The sequence below is a fragment of the Pyxicephalus adspersus genome, chromosome 7 (assembly GCF_032062135.1).
Source record: "Pyxicephalus adspersus chromosome 7, UCB_Pads_2.0, whole genome shotgun sequence".
NCBI classification, from domain to species: Eukaryota; Metazoa; Chordata; class Amphibia; order Anura; family Pyxicephalidae; genus Pyxicephalus; species Pyxicephalus adspersus.
Genome location: NC_092864.1, coordinates 49,420,805 through 49,443,003, shown reverse-complemented (window position 1 = coordinate 49,443,003; position 22,199 = coordinate 49,420,805). Strand labels below are relative to the sequence as shown.

General features: G+C 37.1%; 1 protein-coding gene across 1 annotated transcript in view; it reads right to left on the bottom strand.

Moving 5' to 3' along the window:
• The window catches only part of MTX2 (metaxin 2), a 47,869-nt gene extending 30,315 nt beyond the window's left edge, over positions 1-17,554 (bottom strand). The window contains exons 1-3 of the mRNA XM_072418382.1: positions 17,416-17,554; positions 8,114-8,161; positions 4,515-4,561 (exon numbers count right to left, since the gene is read on the bottom strand). Coding sequence (XP_072274483.1) covers positions 4,515-4,561; positions 8,114-8,161; positions 17,416-17,455 — 135 coding nt within the window. The 5' untranslated portion in view covers positions 17,456-17,554. The remainder of the gene's footprint in view (positions 1-4,514; positions 4,562-8,113; positions 8,162-17,415) is intronic.
• Positions 17,555-22,199: the final 4,645 nt, after the last annotated feature.

Genomic DNA, 22,199 nt, shown 5'->3' with positions numbered 1-22,199 from the left:
GAGTGGTCACGGAGATGGTCAAACCAACTATATTTGGTTACACAGAGTGCTGCTATGGAAGGCATTTGAATATATTAAACTAAGAGGTAAAGAGTGGGATAGAGAAGTACACCTGAGCATTGAATGCAGTAAACTGCAAATTGTAGCTTGGATCAGACATATCGGTCACATACCATGTCACATGCAAGGGAATACTAACCTCAACTGCCACTTAACATCACTTCACTGCAGCGAAAATAGATTTACTTCTCTCAAGAGATTGAAATTCCATTTAATATTTTCGTGGCTCACTGCAAGATGCAGATGTCTTTCTTTTAATAAACAAGTTACCCTGTGTAAATTTGTCTCTGAGATTTATTTGCTTCCCTTTTCTTTTTCCCTATAAAAAAAAAAAAAAAAAAAAAAAGAACAGGAAAGCTTTGGATTGGCATTTTTAGACTGAGAAAATGTATAAACAGAAATATTCATTCAGATAAAAAGGCAGCTGATGTTACATGCAAATTCCTGTTCCTATTAAAAAAAAAAAAGAAAAAAGGAATGAATGTCTCTCTCTTATGCAGTCTTTCAAACTACCCTATAGATCTTCAGAGGAGATGGGTGGTATGTTTAAACAATAGGAAGGTAGTGGAGGATTAGTTGTGACTATTAGGCTGTGTACACATATGCAATAATTGTTGTTGGAAAGGATCTTTCACAATCTTTAACAACAATAAAAGACTGCACGATGCATGGATGAGCTCTGTACATACAACACTGCTCTGATCTATGTAGAGGGGAGGAGGAGCACCCTGCTATGCTTTCTCCCCTTCGCTTTCATCATTATCATTCGTGGATCCGCCAGGATGGATCCATAAGGGACAAAGGGCTGTACACACGCCACAACCTATACATAAGCATTTCTGCATCATATGATAGGTGTGGATTGCTCAGATTTTTAACAGCCACACCTTTGAAAAGGTAAACCCACGGTGTGACTGTAACAGATGCACATTGAGCCCCTTCATGCATCACTGTAACTCTATCCTGATAAGACGCCAACCACTGAGTATTCAAACTGTATTTGTCTTATTTAAACTTCTAAGGCCTAAACTTGAGATAAGCAAACATTGTTTTATATTCCCAATGCAAGCTTCATGATAAAACAGATATCTCTTCATTCTGTCATCGTTAGATATCTTTATAGATCAAAAATATGCACAACCCACAGGCAGAATCTGTTTTTAATGAACTTTATATAAAAAAATCCTTTTGAGGCTATTGGAATCAGATATTTTCATAAAGTGACCACATATAACCATGGCTACTATCAGCTGTCAGTGAGGATTATTAAAGTAAAGCATGCAGTTTCAATAAACACACAGTTTAATATATCACTCCGCTGACAGATAAAGCTCCTGTACTGTACAGCCTGAAAATACAATGTAATACACACTTGCAAATGTATGAATGAATATATATATATATATATATATATATATATATATATATAATATACTTATATTTATATATTATATTCACATACACACTTACTGGCCACTTTATTAGGAACATCCATTCAACTACTTATTGACACAAATATCTAATTGTCTGATCACAAAAACAACCTGTTGGAGTTTAAACCAGGGGTTAGAATGGGGAAGCAAGATTAATTAAATTAACTTGAACGTTGCATAGATGTCGGGGCCAAAGCTGGACAAAACAAGATTGGAAAAATTTGCCTGGGTCTGATGAGTCTCAAATTCTGTTGGAACATTTGGGTTGTAGGGTCAGAATATGGCAAAAACAACATGGAAGCAAGGATCCATCATGCTTTGTATCACTGGGTGAGATTGGTGGTGGGGGTGGGGTAATAGTGTGGGGTGATAATTTCCTGACAGACTTGATTTAGGTCCCTTAGTACCAACCGAGAATAATTTAAATGTCATAACCTACCTTAGGACTGTTGCTGTCCATGTCCATCATTTTATAACCACAATGTACTCATTTTCTGATAGCAACTTCCAGCAGGATAATTTGACATATCACAAAATCTAGGCTATGTACACATGTCAGATGATTCTCAGCCGATACAAGCCTCAGAGCTTGTTTCAAACGAGAATCTTACATGTGTACAGTGCCCGTCCGATGCCGTAATGAAAGTGAGGAGAGGGGAGCAGCAGGGTGCCGCTCATTCGTTCTTCCCCTTTTACTCTCCATAGAACAGAACAGCACTGTGAGTACAGCACCCATTCTTTCATCTTTCAGCCTTCTGTCATTGGAAAAAATTGTAAAAGTTCCTTGGTACACCAGAAAAGTGTACAAATATAATTATTATTATTATTATTATTATTATTATTATTATTAATATTATTAATATAATAATAAATACTCCTCAATTCTCTACTCAATAGGCTTTTTCACGGACTAGAAAAAAAAAAAAAAAGACTTTGAGCCACAGGTACCGCTCCAGGCCTACAAGTTATGCAAAACTAGCCGTGAATGCTCAGGCTTCAAAGCAAGTGCATCTCACCTTACCCCCAATATCATCAAAAAAGAAAAGCTACACAACAGCAGAGTTTAAAAAGTTTTGAGATCTGTAGACTCTTTCGTCGGTTGCTCAACCTTTTTTAGCTAGTGGACCACTAAATGCACGGACTCCGGACCGTGCATGCGTGGGGGAGCCGTGAGTCACTAAAAGGGGAAGAAAATTCCTCCTGAGTGACGTCATGATGCCAGAACCTGCTCCCACTCTCCCATTGCTGGTCTGAGCCTGTGATGGGAGAGTGGGCCAGTTGTGTCCACCTCCCTGAGCCTGCGGTCCATACAGGGGAAATTGTCTGCGGCTCTGGCCAGTGCGGCCTTCTCCTGACCCCACTGGGGCGTGCACTGGCCAGAGCCTCAGCCCACTGGGAATGGTGATTGGGGACCCCTGATCTACCCCACATTTGAATGCAGTTCCACTTTTATTAAATTATTAAAAATAAAATTTTGTCGTATTACCTGTCTGAAAAGTAGGTGTGTAAGGCTCAGCTATCAGCACCTTAGAAAAAAACTGTGACACCAAACTGTGTTACAACTTAAACCTCCTACATGGGTTATTGTCACTGAGACTGTGGGATAATTTTGATGGCATTTTCTCTGAGATTTTATTGGTAGAACCACATCTGAAAAATTGCTGACCTGCTACACAGCAGTTAAGATGTTGTTGACACCAAATCACAAATAACAGTCTACATCTAAGCTTAAAAATATTCTAGTATGGATTTTGCCTGCTACACTCTCACTGCTGCATCAGTAAAAAGATGACCTCAGGATGAAATGGACTCAGACTAAACTAAATAAGGCACTGAGCACTGGGGAGAGAGAGACTAATGGCTTTCCCATGAGTCTTTTAGGACTGAAGACCATAAGCTCTAAACTTTGACTGATGGAGGAAAAGTTGATAAAATGACCACAGACAACTCATAAGGATACAAAGCGAACAGGCCAGCAAAACCATTATGCAGCTTCACTCAAACATTAGGTACATAGGGAAGGCTAGACACTGTACATGGTTAAATGTCCAGATATTAATAATGTATGGTATAAGGTAATAGGAATAAACAATAGCATTGACCATCTTTAGAAATAATGCAAACAGCAGGAGGAATACACTTTAAAAAGGCACTTCAGTAAAAGAGACTCTTAAAAGAAACTCCTGTTAAAACAGCACTGGTACTAGCATGAAAGATTAGACTCTGGTACCTGAAAAATGACACTGTCCGTACTGCAAGCAGCAGCCAGTGTGATTTGTGTTGGTTATCCTTGCTATCTAGTATTCCTTTTTAGCATCTAGAGTATAAATTCCTACTTTCAGCCTGCCTTGAAATTTCAGCTGGCCTGCAAAGGATGACAGGGATTTTAATATAAAGTAAAAAAAAAAAAAAAAATCGAGATAATTACATATTGCACATCTTTTTCAACTAGAATGCAGTGTTCCCCCCAGACCCTTTTAGCGGAGTGCACTACTCAGCTGTTTTTAGGTGAATATTAAAAAATTGGGTCATAATACAGGGGCAATGGATACATGGGACACACTAAGGGGGTGGCCATTAGATTGTTGGAACAAAGTATGGGGGTAGAAAGCTGACCTATGGAGGAGTGCCGGCAGTTGCAGAGGCACAGAGGAACAACGTAAGTGAATATTCGGAGACAACAAACTAGTGGTTTAGGAGTACTCTTCATCAAAGCACAGTGTTAGGTCAGAGTCAAACACTTCATAACCAATAGTATACTGGACACACATTTATTTATACTCACACACACAGTATATACATGCACAGTGGCCAATAAATGGTTAATAATCAGGGCAAGCAGATAGATTTCACTCCAGCAGATGACCTAGGTTAGATGATGAGATGAGTCTTTGCATCTCCTGAGGAGAGGTAGTTGGATTTAGCTGCAAACTTGAAACAGGGGTCATTTGTGGGCCACCGCTGCAGATTTTTAACAAGGCAGAGAGCACAGGAGCTAAAATTTAAATAATAAAACATTACCTGGACAGCAAGGCAGGATGCATTGTCAGAAAGCAGAACTTGTTCACCTGGGGAAAGACAAAAACACAGCCGTTTCAATACTTTGAACATATTTGGAAAGCAACAATGTGTCTGGGAAATTATCCAGAACGAGAATGCTTTTATTTGACAATCAGCATTACAACAAGACAAGACAGCTGGACGATGAATGGTTGCTAGAGGTAACAGAGCAGGTACCCATTTAAAAAAAAAATAGGCCATAAACAAAATTCTGTTACATTTATGTCCATTCACAATATCCATTGGATACATGTTGTGCTAATTAGAAATAAAAAAAAAATAAAGTCATATCTACTGTACAGCCACATTTGCCCAAATGTAATCAAATAAAGGTCAAAAAAGCAAAATTCCATCTGTAAAAACATGGATTTGCCCAGTGCTGCAAGAGTCCATGTCCAACCAGAATCATTTATGTCAGTAGACTTAGAATGGCCATAAACATTTGTTCTTTTTATTAATCTTAATATTTACTATTGATTAAAAATCATTTGTAACAAAGTAGATAAGTATACAGCTATCAGGTTCGTTTTTGGCAAGAATTCTGCAGCAATAAGGAAAGATCTAATTTACTGCACCCAGAACTAGATTTTAAGGCAAATTCAAACCATGCTGCAATGGATTACAATTAAATAAAACATTATTTTACATTAGATAGGGACTGTTCTTAAATGACAAGGAAAATAAATGTATAATCTGCATTAGCGGGATTACTATTTGAGCCACTCCCATAACGAACAGAATGATTATGCAAATAAGGATCTCTGCGGCACATAACAGAATTGCGTATTTTATTTAGATCTACCCATGAGTACAGAGGAGGCACAAAAAACACATCATAAACAAATAGGACAGACAAATCAATCTACAGTCTACAGAACTCCCATACAATCAAGCTGCCTTGTGCACATATTAGTTTATAAGTCATTTACAAACCTTGCACCAGTCAATGATGTGCTATACATAAAACACACAAAATACTAAAATATATGCAGGTATGCAATAAAAATAATATATACTTAAAAACACACACACACACAGTTCTTGGTCTGAGATTTATGAACATCTCCTATCTGTTTTATTTATGTTACAAACAAAATATGTATATTACAGCTCTGAAATTCAGCATCACACCATACAAGCTTGCAGCTTATATTGCAAACGGCAGCTTGAGCCATCAGACAAAAGAGAAATGACAAGATCACTGCAATAAAAATTCCATGCCTAAAAGACTACAGGCTGCCATGTATTAGTCTTCATTACTTTGCAGCCTTTTGACAATTGGAGCAGGCTGCAGATCACCAAATGTGGGCTATAATGTAATCTGATGATATATGAAGAGCTGCTGAAGGGAGCATGGACCACTCCAGCCTGTGTATTTTAACACCTCCTTCCCCAGCAGCCCCCTCCACCCCTTTCCATTAACCATGACACTTCCAATATCTGCTGGCTCAGCTTTTACGCTGCAGTAACCATGCCAACTGTACCTGCCTCAGTATTATTTCATATAGCCATCGGCAGCCACATTACCAAGTCAATAACACAATCCTGGCTGTTTGGGAGAGATTTTACAAGGCTGTGCTCAAAGTCATCTTATGCATTGCAACTGTCTCTTTACACAAGGATTGCTGCAACATTGTATTGTGGACCATTATGCAGCACTTATATAAATAATATCTGGATGATTGCTCACTTTCAGCTACTTTGCCTTAAGTGAAAAGCTTAATCTGAATTCCTTTTAAAAAGTTAGGCTAGGTTCAGACTAGCACTTTTTTACTGCAGCGTTTGCCAGCTAGGTGCCCGAGCTAGGTGCCCGAGAGAAGTTTCAGGCATAAACACTTGTTTTTTTGGAGGCATTTGTAACATCTTTCACAGGAGAATTCTGAACAATTGTCTAAATTTAAATTTTGCACAAATGTCTGAAACACCTGCAAATGCTTACATACACTTGTATGGTTCAAATTTATGGAGGCAGTGGGTCAGCAAAACCTTCTTTAAACACTGAACTGGAAGTTAAAAAGAATGCTTGCAAATATCACCTGATAAACACCTGTAATAAAAAGGTTTTTAAAAAAAGTTAACCAATTTGTTGTAATGGCTCCCTCAGGATGTAGTTTCAGCAAGTACTATATATGTTTTTGCAAGTATTATAGTTGTATTTTATAAGAAAAAGCTATTTGCACTTCTAGAAGCACAGAATGTAACTGGGTATTAAAGCTTTAAAGTAAAGATAACAAAGACTGTTGATCCAGGGAACACTCGATTGCCTCATGGAATCAGAAAGGATTTTTTCCCCGTTGGAGTAAATTGTACCACGGTTTTTTTTTTTGCCTTCCTCAGGATCAACTATGTTCATAGGGTTTTATCTGGGTTATGTTTATTTCCACATTTTTTAAAACTTGATGGATATCTTTTTTTTCAACCTGACTAACTATAGCTATTTTTGTTTTGAACATAGCCTTGTGTTAATTACTTGAGAGCTAATTAACAATTAATTTTTTTTAAGGATTGTGCTTTGTATTACAAACTTTGAGACTTCCGTCCTCAGCTCAGTTTTACATCATTCTTCATTCCTACCTCAGTCATGCCCCTAGAAAACTAAACTCCCCACGACACCATCCTCACTCATGGTATTGCTCTGCCTCATAATTAGCCTGCTGGCTGACATTATTAAACCTATTCACTGCACTAGACGAAGCACATGTCATGTAAAAAAGGTTGTCCTAAAATTGATATTGCAATCTTGTACTGTAAAGGGTCATGTCTAGTATATTAACCACTTAGATCTCTGCAACACATGGTTTATAGCATTATGTGTATATTTGCAGCTACTATAAAGCTTCAGTCAATGTTCAACCCGGAAATTGTTTTAAGATGGGTTGGGAAGAAATTCTAAATGGGTGGCAGCCCTGGTATTGTGACCCAACTCTTCAGTAACCACTCAAAAACAGCCAGATGGTTACTGAAATGTGCCAGGGGGTGCGCCCGGCTAAAAGGGGCTGGGGAGAACACGGTCAGTGTTGTTCTTCTTCCCTTGCACCTCCACTATTGTCATCTGTACTAGTACTGAATTTTCTTCATGCTTCATAAGGTTAACGAACCAGAGAAGCCTTTCTTAACCGTAGTTACACCAAAATTTTATATTCTGTTTGTCATACTTTCCACAAAGTACTGAAAACAGGAGCTTTCAGTGTAGATTTTAGCAGGGGTTACCCATGTCCTAAAAATTTAGCTCTTTAATTAAGAAATCCAGCACTTCGTATATTGATGGACTGCTAGAAAATCCTTATGGTGACCAATATAAGATGTAGGGATGCAAACGTATACATTTTAAAAAGCTGAAACTCATCACAACAAAATCATTTGTGTGAAAATTTCCTTTAGAAAATGCACAAATGCAAGATACTATCTACTGTGTTTGTAACAGACATTGGCCACAGTGGAACCAGTACAATGCCTGTTGTTCCTGAGCTACAGATGTCCTGTTACAATGTTCTCATTCCAGCAGCAAGGGGATACAAAGTTATGTACATTATTTAATACATACTAGAGGCTATACTTACTTTTCAATGGCTGATAAAGAGTAGCATTTTCGGGCCATGGTTCTACAGCTGTGAAGAAAAAGAAACATACAGTTTTAAAGTACAGAATAACAAAATTATCATGCTACAAATAACGTGCTGCAACTAAAAAAGTCAACTGTAGAAATATGTATAAAAAACATGTAACCCGCCTAGTATTAATTTTGTCATCTCTATGGTATTTTTTATACTGGTATACTGGTTTTGGTTTATGTTCCAGATTTGGCTTCTACCTAGCTTCATAGCAGTTATATAAACACTTGTTGTGGAGGAAAGCACACTCCTCCTGCCCAGGAAAACCTACTATGTGCTCAATGAATGAAATGTTGCTGTGGATGAAAGATTAGGCCATGCCAGTGGCTGCACACTTGTTACAGGGACTTCTGCATACAGTGGTCACAAATGTTCTCTCGCATTGGCTATTATTACAGGAAGAACTAAAAAAGTTTTATTGTAGAACAATCTGGTAACTTTTTATTTTCATACACTGAAATCTCTTGATGTTTTAATTGCTTAATTTGTTTTATGGACCAAATATTTGGCAGGTAAAAGCACAAAAAATCAAATAATATACATACTTACCTGTAGTACTTTTTCATAATTCTAATATGCTCCTAAACTTACTAGCAAATCTGACTGCTTCAGAATTTCTAAGCACAGCCCTTTCCTATGGCCCTTTGGGGGTGTCTGAGTCCGCTAGAGCTGCTGACATCAAATCAGTGCCTCGTAGCAATCTTAGGGCTTTTGAATGTGCTCTTAAAAAAAGAAAAACATGAAACAAAATCAATGTGGAAAAAAAAAAAATGGGAAACTGTTGTAAAAATAAATTGTCTGGTGATTATTTTTAATAAAGGCCAGAGCAGCAGAATTAGTTAACAACAAGTTCCACCGATAAAAACAATGAAGAAAAAAATCTAGAATTAGCAAACCACTACCAATCTGGACTAATAAAAGCTGACAAACCATATTTTTTCTGCAGCATGCAAATGTCAAAATATAATTTGCTGCAAAAACCTATGGAACCATCACAAATTGTGTCAATAATTCAGAGTAGTTGTACGCTTCAAGAAACCGGTACGGTCTATAGTTGGAAACTACTGACCAGTGGGAGGGTTCATTTTATGCCAACTAATAATACCTATCTGAGCAGATCTGCCTATTGTCTGTAGAATCAAGACTCAGGCCAACTGATTTTTGTGGTTGATCAATATAGCTTCCCTCTTGATGAAGCCTCAATGGGCCTGATTTATTAAAGCTCTCTAAGGCTGGGGGAGAATACACTTTTATCAGTGAAGCTGGGTGATCCAGCAAACCTGGAATGGAACTGATCCAGGATTCAAAACATTTGCTAAAAAAAAAGAAAAAGCAAACTGAAAAAACCTTGAAATCCATTCCAGATTTTCTGGATTACCCAGCTTCACTGGTGTAAAAGTATTATCCCCAGCCTTGGAGAGCTTTAATAAATCAGGCCCAATGTGTCTGCTTACCCAATCACATGTAAAAGATTAGTCCTAAATATCTAAATACTATCTCAAGCCTATGGCTAGCTTAACCCTTTCCAGAATTAGTTTTTAGCCAGGTTTGTCCCTGGCTATTCAGGTTGAAGCATTTCACATGCTTTGTAATGACAATAATCTATAATAGAGCTGTACTTTAGATGGGCACAATAAGGGTTACAAAGCATAAATTTGGCAGTTTCACTCTTGAATTGTGATCTGAAAGGTGAACAACATTTGCAGAACAGTAGGCATGGAAATTACACATTGCTACAGCTCTGTCATATTTCCAATCCATCAACTTGATTAATGTTATAATAACTCCACATAAACTTATCATTCACGCTATAATGAAGTCAAACTCTAGTTTATTCTCGGACTACAAGGCTCCCCTAGGCAGACAGGCAAATAACACATTACATATACAGAATATTCCTGCAATTATGAATCTGCTGTATTCCAAGTTTAAATAAATTTTGCAGCACGCTTATTACTAAAAAAACGTTAATGAATCAAATGTATACATATAGGGGCAACAGAATAGGACAATGAAGCATTGGAAGAAGGTGCCTGGTCTGGTGACTCACGTTTTCTTTTAATTCTTGCGGGTAGCTGGCTGTGTATGCATCCCTTACCCAAGAAAGGTATAAGGATGCTCTATGGGAAGAAGGCAGGTCGGTATAGGCAGTGTCACTGTATAAGGTTTATATACCAATATGCCTTTCACCAGTCAACCCTCATCAACATGCACAATATATTTTTCAAATAAATTATACAGTTTTTTTCTACCTAGCAGCACAGTCAGTCCTCCATTTATCAATACATTGTGCTGTGCTTTGTAGTGTCCAGTCATGTCCCTATGATTATTTCCATTACTACAAAATTAAGGTGCACTCAGCTAAGGAAACATATTTTGCTTATTATTGTCCTCTATACCCCACAAGGTTGGTAAAAAAATGCAGTGGGAATATTAGAAGTAAAGAAGGCATCAGAAGGAGTCAAATGGGAAGAGTGGCGCATCTCATCACCTCCCAAAAGCCTTATCCACCACCCGGAGTATACAACTTCACATTTCCAAAAGTAATCAACTCCAAAAAAGCAGTGTCATGTCAGTATTTTCAAAATAATACTTTATAAAAGATCTAGCTATATTACCAATTATCTAGTTAGGATTCACTTGCAATTGAAGGGTGCTTTCTATACAAAAGCAATGGCATTTCAATATTATTGATATCTTACATTATGAAGAATACAGAGATAGCCATGAAGGTTATTTAATCTTGTACAGTAATTTGAGCAAAAATAGCCATCTAAGTGTGCAGTACACTGTCAGTGCACTGTCGTATTGGCTGGGTATGTACAGTACTGAAGATAACCTTCAAAGGGGTGACACAGAGGCACTTACCTCTATGAAATCTTGGCAAATTCTTTACTATGTGGGTTCATTTGGCACTTATGGTTTACATGAAGTGTATGTGTATTCCCACAATAATATGTATATGTTGGTATTTGTTTTTTAATTTGCGTTGTGCTGCATCATGTGTATTTAGCATAACATTGCAGTGTAGTTCATACTTCTTTTCTCCTTTTAGACTTTTTTGATTTTACCAAACGCCAAAGTATGTTGTGAAATGTTAAAACATGTTGCAACAAGTTAAAAAAAATGCAAGTTGTACTATTTTTTTTTTTTTTTAGTGCAACCCTACACAGAGCACAATAACATATAACGCTATTTCTATTGACCTTGAATTACAACTACACTGGCTAGAGTAGCCCAATGCAGCTGTTGTGAATGGCATTACAACCCCACCAGCAGTATGCATGCAACTGTAGGTACTCAGTCACATTGGCATATAATATTCACGCCCTTTTGGACATATTGGAACAGAGAAATAGTCCAAGAATCCCCCCATAGCTCTGCCACATTCTCCCACAATCAGGTAACACTGACTGGTGCTCAGTAATGAATGCACAAATCAAGCAGAGATGAACAGATATAAAATTTCTCTTCCATTAGTCCTGATCAATAATGGAAGTATTACCTATGTTGGTAATTATATGCTGCCTGAACATAAGCCAATTCCACCCACCTCTATGAAAAGGGCAGATCAATTTTACAGGGGATACCAAAAATCAATTGACTAAAACATTCGGATACTAGAGGTCAGGACATCCAAATAGATGGGAACGCTGACCCACTGGTTCGGTGTAAAAATGAACACAGTTTAGAGATGTTTTGTGGTTGGAATTATTTGAAGATCTGTCAAGGTTTCTCAACACTAGACAGAAATACAAAGCTGCTTTGTGAGGAATGAAAAACCCCTAAGGATAATATTTGTTTTTCCAAGATGGAGACAATTCATCATATTGATAGTAATATACATGTTCCTGGATATTTAACAGATAGAAAATTCATTATATACTTCACCCGACTAAATAGGAGACATTTTCTAATAACTTACAGCCTGTACTGCCTTTTTGGTTTTATTAAATTGATTTACAAGACAAAGAAAATTAGTCTTAAGCAATTTTAATAGAAGTTTCAAAGTAAGGATGTTTGTTAGATATATTGATGATTAAGTGTTTGCTTGCCAACCGGGAGGGGGAAAAAATCTACAGCAAACAATTTTACAGCAGAATCTATTACATCTTAACGCTTTTCTAATTAATCAGAAGGAGAATTGGGCTGTTTGTAAAATAAACATCAGAAAAGAAATAATCGGCTGAATAAACTAGAAATTGCACAGGATTCAAATCTTACTTTTTATTTTCTAACTTGCGCTACAAAAAAAAAAAAAAGAACAGCTGAAATGTAATTGCTTACTATGGACAGCTTGCTAATGTTTTTAGAAAAGGTTACAAATAAGAAAATTGTCATCACAATAAATACCACCATTCAGATGGAAGCTGCCATTGTCTGACTCACAAGCTGAATGCTAATTCCATAGCTCCAGTTCAGTATCGCTGGCAAGATGACTATGTTATGGAATGAGGTTGCGGCTTATAAATCAGAGTATGTAGCATGGTAGATTCCAACAGACAGGTATTACAAATAATTATTCTCTTATTAAAACAAATTGAAGATAAAGCGGGACAACAGCTGAAGTGTGAACTTCAAAGTACTAAACCCTGGGTACTCTAAACCAGCTGCTGCATTAGGTTTGTCACCAAAAAATTATGATTTTTTTTTTTGTATTTGTGGCCATTTTTAGGAAGCTGGGATGCTATCTGGCTTACAATGATGTTACCAGAGCAAGAAGTAGGAACAAATCTCACTTACAGAGACACCATGACAATATAAACAGAAGATATGTGGTGCTACTGTGCATGCACCTACGTGTCCTGCAAATACTTACCCAATTACAGCTCCTAGTAATGGCTGATGTACTGCATTACATAGGGGTAAATTAGGGCTAGAATTTTAGCTATAAAGTGCAGTCTGTGTCACCATTGGACATATTATTCACATACAGATCATAAGAGAAAATATTACCAGGACAGGAAATTTAGGTATATTTCCCAAACAAGGTTGAGACAGCAAAATAGAGAATAATAGTAGAGAAAAATAAAATTATAAAACTTCTTATTTCCATGGATGTCATGCTAGTCCTATTGCTGCACTACCTAATAATTCACTCAAGCATGCAGTAAGTAAAGTCAAAGGTTCAAACCTGATTTTTTTTCCAGATCAATAACTAGGGCTGCATACACACATTTGACTTTTGTCATTGGAAAGGATCTTTCACAATCCTTTCTTACGACAAAAGACTGAAAGAGGAATGACCGAGCGCTGTACATTTTGCTCTATGGAAAGGAGAAGGTGGAGAACAAGCTAGCGGCACCCCGCTGTACTCTCTCCCCTTTACTTGTATTGCAGTCGTTCTTCGTTTGTGGACCTGCCCCGAGAGATCCATAAACAATATCAGACAATTGCTGTACACACGTCAGATTCTCCTCCAATACCAGCCCTGAAGCGATAATCTGACCAGAATCATCTGACGTGTGTTTGTATCCCAAGGCTACGTACACACGTACAATAATTATTGTTAACTATTGTTAATTATTGGAAAGGAACAATTAAGGACCGTTTGATTATCGATACCAAAAAAGTAAACATTGACAGGCCAACGACAACCATGAAGAAGAACGAGCAATGACACTGGAAATGATAGACCATCCCGGCGGTTCTGATTGGGCGACGATCGTTCACTATCTATTGTGTGTACGGTCATTCCGTGATCGTAGATGGTTCTGCAGTACACTTCCTCCAGGACATGTCCCTTCCTGCATCATTCAAGCAATCGTATCTAGCGTGTGTACATTATTGGTGGATTACGATAGTATGGTTACAGCATGTACAGAATCGTGCACTATACGATCGTTCAAAATAATCGTGAATAATCCTTGATCGTTCATTTTCTAATGATAATTTTTGCACGTGTGTGCAAAGCCTTAGACATTAGGCCATCAATAGGTATGTCCACCAAGGAACTAATATTTAAAATAATATCGCAATGAACACATTTACATCATCATGCCATGCATTTAGGCTTCTCTCTGGACCCCCTGAAACATAGTAATATACAGTAAGGCGTCCCATCCTGTTAAAATAAGGTGTATGGTTATGGAGATAGTTGGTTGTTACAGCAGTGGTGCTGGAACCAGGGAACACACAAGACTAAGGTTTAAGCTATTCCGAATTAAAGGATACTAGCAACTAGATGGACTCACAGGGCAACCAAGTGATTGTTAGAATAAAACTAGGGGCAGGCAGGCTATGTTCGTTAAACTTTTCATGGATGACTAAAGCTCTTCTCAATGCATACACATAATAAATCAGATAGCTGCTCAGTTTGTAGACAAGACCTAACTTTACATTAACTGGGAAAATTCAGTAAGGTAAAAAGACCACCCACACTCCCAAGGGAGATCAGTAAGAGGTGTGCATTAGGGTTGTGTGTCCCCACATCGAGAAGAACCATTGTTCAATCTGTCCAAAACTGCCAAATAATTGGGCAGTATCATTGAGCACTGCTGATGAGGTTGGTGGGAGCTGTAAAATCCCAATGGTGATTTCAGAGGTGGGAATTTTATTCCTAAAGCATTCATTTCTGTTTTGCCATGTGTAAAGCTGTGAGAAATTTTCCTGAGATGATTAACTACCGCAAGGGCTCTTGCAAAATATCAATAGCAAGAAAGCAGAACGCACAGTCGAGAACTCAATGGCTCCAGAAACCCATATCTCATTAAAATTATGAAACCGTGCAGCCAGAAAGAACACAATTAGAAGTGTTTTGATTGGCTGACTTGCTAGCCTGGACATGCCAAGGAGTTTCATAGCAGGGAAGACTTAACGGACTGATTCACTGCTCCCGTTTCATTACTCCAAATCTCAATTTCCTCAGCTGATTCCTAAACTGCATGAGACTTTGAGACAAAGCCAAAAAGGTTAACTCTTTAAAAGAAAACACAACTGAAGTTTAATATTTACAAAACCAATACTGCACTCATGAGAGAATATCTGAACGCCATTGTAATAGTGTATTCCACTGAACCATAAATGTCTTTATTGGACTACTGACAATCAACTAAAATCTTTTCTGGCATTAGTTTTCCCTTCACATTGTGCTAAAGTGTTCTTCTCTTTACCTAATATCAAAGATATATCAGCATGATATTCCACTATGATGTAGAACATGTAACAAAATAAATGAAAAATATACCTGGTCATTAACATCATGTTCTTCCATGCCTACCCCCTCTGCAAAATCATGTTATGCCTATGCCCACTTTTTCCACAATATCATGTTATTTATAACATCCTCCCTTGCAACATAACTTCTGTCTGTGTCTGAAACAAAAAATTTTTGCAGCTCTCAATGGTTCATTCAAAGCTCCAGGTATTACATGATACAGTAGTGATATAGCAGTCAGTAGGAGCGGTGCGAGTGGTTACTCTATGCCCACTTTTTAATCACATGACATGAAAAAAGGGGAATAGGGAAAAAATCATGCCCACTGTAAGTGAGGTGCTTGTAATCCAGATGAGAAGAGCAACTTCTCCTCCATAGATACAGAACAATGAGTGAGTGAGCAATGACCCTAGGATAGGAAGTACTGGAAGGATGACGAAGTAGAAGTAAAGAAAAGTAAATAAATAAGGAAGCCTATGCAGAGACCAATAAACTGTAGTCCAGAGAGCATCTCACAGGATCATTGTCGGTGTTTTTCCTAAAGTCTGCACAGTGTAACATCCTCTGTTTCCTGCATTACCTATCACTTTCAAATATCCAAGAATGTGTTGACATTCACTGACAGCTGTGCAAAACCACTTTCTTCTGCCATACTTTTTAACTTCACGTTTACTGCATGAGAGTAGCAAGAAAATCCCTTAACAGTGTGTGCATTATAAAGTCTTTTAGGTGGCCTGAACAGCACAGCAATACACTTATACACAACAGACTGGAGCACTGAGGAGGTGTTCCTGGTATTCCAGTATACGCCCAAGAAAAACGTTGGGTGGGAAGAAGCTGTAGGCAGGTGGCAGCCCCTGAATTGTGACCCAACTTTTCAGTAACCACACAAAAACAGCCGAGTGGTTACTGAACAGTGCCAGGTGGTACGCCCGGCTAAAAGGGCTGGGGAGAACACTGTATTCTTACCAAGATTTACTTTTCAATTTTTGGAACACCTATCAGATTATGCTTTGATTTCCTTTCACTTCCTGTCATTAAGATAAAACAGGATGTGACAGTAAATCTCTACAAAGTGAGGGGAATTTCACTCCAAGATAGTTGTGTGCAGAACAAATACCTTTATTGGTGAATCTACCCTGCATTCCAGCTCTGGGGTCAAAAGATTTGGATTCCCCCTTATATTTGAATTTGGTGAAGATAGAACGCAGAATAAATGTAGAGGTTGGGGTCACAGTTGAATTTGTATGTAAGTCGGAACACGTACATTATTTTAATAAATGCAATTAGGACAGATGTTTGTCTCAACATATTATTAGGCAGCGTGGTGTCACTGTATAAAATTCTCACTGTGAGTTAATCACAAACAAATCACAAAAAAAAATCTTTATGGAGCCTAGACTTTCATTAACTTTTGGAGCAAGCTGTGCTTTGTAATGCAAAAAGAAACATCTGCAGAGTTTGTCTTGATCATTAAAGAGTTACAGAAGGCTACAGAAAGAGCTCACCCCCTCAGAAAGATCACCCACAACCTCAGCTGTGTTTAGAAAAAGATTTCTGCAAGTTATGCAAACCGCCCCCTACCCCCTCAATCCTCCATCCTGCATGGGAGTGAGCAGGGAAGCTCTGTTCGTATCTAGGAGTCCTCCATATGTCGGATGTCCTTAACTCGGGGACTACCTGTGTATACTGCATGCAGGTCAGGATTTTGTGGGGCAGCCACTGACAGATGTCATGTGACAACTAAACATTAAACGTCAACAAGCTACACAATTACATTGTAGCATGAGCCTGAGCACCACTGTATATTATATGTATATTATATGTGTGTGTATATATTATATGTATATGTATGTGTATATTATATGTGTATATATTATATGTATGTGTATTTTATAGGTATATGTACGTGTATATATTATATGTATGTGTATATTATAGGTATGTATATTATAGTATAAAATATGTCTATATATGTATATTTATGTGTATATTATATGTGTAGATAAACTCTGCATGGAATATTTAGATTTTAGAAGTGTCAGATATCCATAGCTTCACAAAGATTTATTATGGAGCATTATATCACAGTTACCTGCTATCTGCGACACAAAGGCATCGGTAACTAGAGACATGACTGTCTGGAACTCCTCCGTTCCACATGCAAGGTTAAGGTCGCAAAAACAGGAAGTGTCTGTACGGGTGACAGACTGGCAAAGGACTACTTCCGTCCGTATCCATGGTCACGGGAACGCAAAAACAGTGAAATTTGTACAATACGTCAATAAAGATTATTGAAAAAAAAAAGCTTTTGGCATCTGGAGGAGCTTTTCTTTCGAGCAAAACGAATATTAAATGTCACGTGATAAGAAACATATACAGAAAGAGTGAGGTAGCCATATTTGTTTCTGGCAAAAGGATGTTGTTTGATAATGCAACATTAAATTGTGATAAAATTGACAACAATGAACTGAATTTATGGAACATTAGAATGTTTGAATATAATATTCCAGCGTTAGTAATAGTGGTTATGGTAGGAAATCATTTTATTTTCCTTTTTGTATGATTTTGTTAGATAATACCAGGAGTGAGTGGTAAACTAGAGAGGTTTAGAAGGTCTCATTCACAACATAATAATGTGTAGTTTGTTGGTTTGCTGTATTATAAATGCACAAAAAGAATAACATTGTGTTGTGATGAAGCTCATGCAAGTCCTCCATACTGTATATTTGGTGCAGTGTGAGGGACAATTTACACTTCTGTATACAATATGTGCAGCGCTGCGTAATATGTTGGCACTATATGAATCCTGTTTATTAATAATAATAATACAATATTGCATGCATTAGCAAGCATTAAAGTAGATGTAAACCCAATCACTGAAACCTCATAAGATTATAAACTAATTTTAAAAGAAATGTATGTTCTACAATCTTTTTTAGTTTGCAGCTTTCACCATAGTCACTACAAAGACGCTGGACCAGAGCAACAATACAGCGCCATACATAAAGAAAATATATCTTTAAATGACTAGAGAAGATCAGCAGCACTGACGTGTATAAAAAGAGTAAATAAAAAGTTGAAAACAGTATTTTATAAAAGAAAAGGCTTATGTTTCTTCTGAACAATGTTTTAGACAACTAAATGCCATCTAATTTAGTATCATATCCACTTTATAACACATTGGGACTGATTTCATAAACCTCTCCAAGACTGGGGAGGATAGACTTTCATTGATGAACCTAGGTTGAAAACATTTGCCAAATAATAGCAAATGATTTTAAGAAATCCATTCCAAGTTGCTGGATCACCCAGGTTCTCCAATGACAGTCTTCTCCAGTCTTGGAAAGCTTTATTTAATCAGGCCCAGTATGTTATTTTTAATGGTAAACAATCAAAAATCCATACATACAATATTTTGCCATCACAGTGCACAAAATGTGTGTTGAGGTGTTTAGGGAAGATAAATTAAAACATATACATGTGCATTGGGGGCCAGTCATCGGACCCCTTCACACCTGGTTTGCCATTGTCTTTAATAGTGTTGGTTTCCATCTGTGTCCTGCGTTGGCTGAAAATGTTTTTGATGCATCACGGGCCTATTGTTCTGATTGATAGGGCAAGTCAATGCACCTATCTAATGCAATGTACCATTACACATTGGAACAAAGCCAGCCATACACAATTAAAAATACCTGAAATGCAAGTGAAAAGCTTTTTTTTTTTTTTTTTTTTTCTTTTGATACTCTGCTTACTAACACATTTGACTGCTGTGGATTAGAGCTTCTCCGTGATGCCTGGATGAAAAGTCAAGCTACAGAATACATTCTTTGTTTTCTGTATGCAGGTAAGTTTTACTTTCAGGACCTGGTCTTAGTGCACCACTTAACATTGTTAAAAAACAGTTTCATCAATTTTGCATTTTAAAGTATTGCTGTCACAAACATGGGCATTTCTGCTGAGCATAATATTAAAATTTTAAATAACTACGGGTTATCTTCAGTGTAAAACAGCATTTTAAAATTGATGGTATAATCAGAATTGTCTGCAGAAATTTCTATGCTTTCACTCCAATAAGTCAGCTTGGTCTTGTCCTTACCACATTTCTTATCGGTCCCCAAATGCAAGGCGTTGCCTCAATGACCAGTAGAAATGCTTAGCGGGCAGAAGAATGTATTGCTAAACTTGACATTTACAGCTGCATGTAATATAAATGTATCATAAATGCATCCCTAAAGCACCTAAATCATGCTTTATCCTGATTGCATCTGGCATGCTTCTTATCCTGACATAGGACCATGAATGCCCACTGGTCTAGTCTTGCACTAGTCATATGGTTGATGTTTCTTCCACCAATTATATGGACTAGCAAGAGATCTATAAGATATAGGCCCCTTTCTGTACCAGTACAAGTGTGCATAAAGCTAGTTTTTTTAACAATTAAAAATAAATCCTTTTTTTCTGATAAATTTGTAAGACAGATAACACAGAACAATAGGTTTATTGAGAAACAAGTTAAGCAGGAGTTTAACCTTAAATGTTCATAAGAAAGAGAAGCTCAGCATTTAGAACTATATCTATAAGACTACATATAAAATAGACAATGGTAGGACATGTCTACTATTGCAAAACACAATATGTAATCATTACTAAATTGCTCTGATCAATTATATGAAATAGTCATAAAATCAATTAAAATTAAAAAAACTATAGATTATATTGGACGCTGTCAAGAAAGCTTATTGCTACATGGATACTTGGCAGACCTCTCAATACATAAACTATTGATTTTCCACTTGAAAGAGTAAGTTTATTTGTAATAAAAATGAAAGTGTCAGGAAGGTGGCAATTTTTCCATACCGTAATAAGGTGGTAAGGAATTTCCGAGATCTCCTGTCATTTTGTATGTTCTGCTGAAAAGCAAACACAACAGACATACAAGAGTGAAACACTCTAACTATAGGTATGACAAGTAACGATGCCATTACATTAGTATTTTGCAAAATACCAGCGCTATGCTTAAAGCAGGGACCAGTAGAATTCTATAGGCCGGGGTGATGTGAACTGAAAAAGCTCTTTAATTCTTCTGATCCTTCACATGGGATTGCTAAACATGAAAGGTATGTATGCACAATTTTACAGTTTGATGTATGTCCTCTGCAGCTGGCATATGATTGCCATTACGCCATTACCACTTTCTAAATATGTGCACAAAAATTGATCTTAAGGTAAGCATTGAGAGGCAACAAGGGAACTCAGGGAATTTATAAGAGAGTTATCCTAGCTCAACCCCTTTCCTCCATTAATATTTAAAGAGTGTGTATGACCATAATGCTTATCTGAATGTATGTATCTGAATCTTATCTGTATCATATCTGAAATTGAAATGGGTAAATAGTTATTACATTTAAACAGTTATTACAGCAGCAAACTCATAGGACCGAACCATCTATTTGCCAACTCTAAGCTCTCTCTCTCTCATCAGCTGAATTAAAAAAATTGTATTATTAAATGCAATTCTGCAGTAATCTATGTCTTTCCTATCTGCCTGAAATACAGGGTGGCTGAACATGTAGAATTATATGGTGAAAAGAGCAATGCAATTGTATCAATAATTACCATAAATTCATCACTATAGAATGAAAATAAGTATGATCTAATAAATCTATACACTATACAGAAAAGAACTTGTGAGAATGAGTAAAGAAATACACATAGGTGGGAAGTGGAATAAACGCTTTAAAATTCTATAAATATAGTGTTGCTATAAAAATGAATAGTTGGAAAAGGCTGTGTGCTGCATACTTAAAGAATGGTAAAGCCTGCATGTTGCATTCTGTAGAATGCTAAAGCTTCTGTGCCATCCTGTAGAATCTTTAGCATTAGCCTATTTTAAAATAGTGGAGGAAAGTGCAGCACTCTTATAATGCAAGTCAGCTGCTGAGCAAGAGCGCCTGGTATTAGTGCTGATAACCTCTTTTCATCAGACAAATCATTGAAAAGTTATGTGGAAGCTTTCCAGGCTCAGAGCTTTACTCTATACACCATCTAATAGTGATTATCAAAATGATTTTAATACCAACCAGTGAGATTACAGCCAGGTTCACACTTGTTAACAATGTGAGTTAAGACACATAACATCTCGCCTAAGGTGCTGATTTAGGAAATCTACAGGCATACTCAGTACATGTTGATAAAAGTAATTCTAAGTGCACTAAGCCATAGCAAACAATTAAACTTTACTTTGATAAAGTCAGACCATTTAAAGATTCATTTTGATTGTTTGTCATAGGTCACTGCATTGTAGAATTAACATTGGTCCCTGTGCCTGTTCTAAAGGGTTTTTGTTCATGTCAGAGATGTTTTCTACTCCCATCCATATGTCCTATGTTCCAATTGATGTGATTATTATCCAATGCTGCTTTTTGCCGCATTTATTTTGGAAAGGTTTTGTTCACATATTTTCATATCTGTATTTCAAGAGAGGATTTTCTCTTTGGTCTTTAAGGCATCATTATTTCTTGTGTAGATAGTTGCTGTAACCTGCCTTATGCCTGTACATTCAGATCTTTCATTCTGTGACCCGGGTCAGAGAATATACAGAGGTAACTAGTAGTCTGGCTGTGTTTAATGACTTACTTCATGTGTTAGGGTGGAAGCTAGAAGTATGGAAATAGTTGCATCCTTCAGTGGGTTTTCTGTGTGCAATTTGTCATCCCCGATGCTTACCTTGGTGTCTAGTCACAAATGTGTGTGAATGGTTTGATTGTAGAGTAAAATATATTAGGCAATGAGTTTTTGTTTTAAGATTCTCTTCTTTTTGTGTCATATCTTCAATGTGCCAGAAGTATATACAAATATCTTTTTGTACAATGCTAG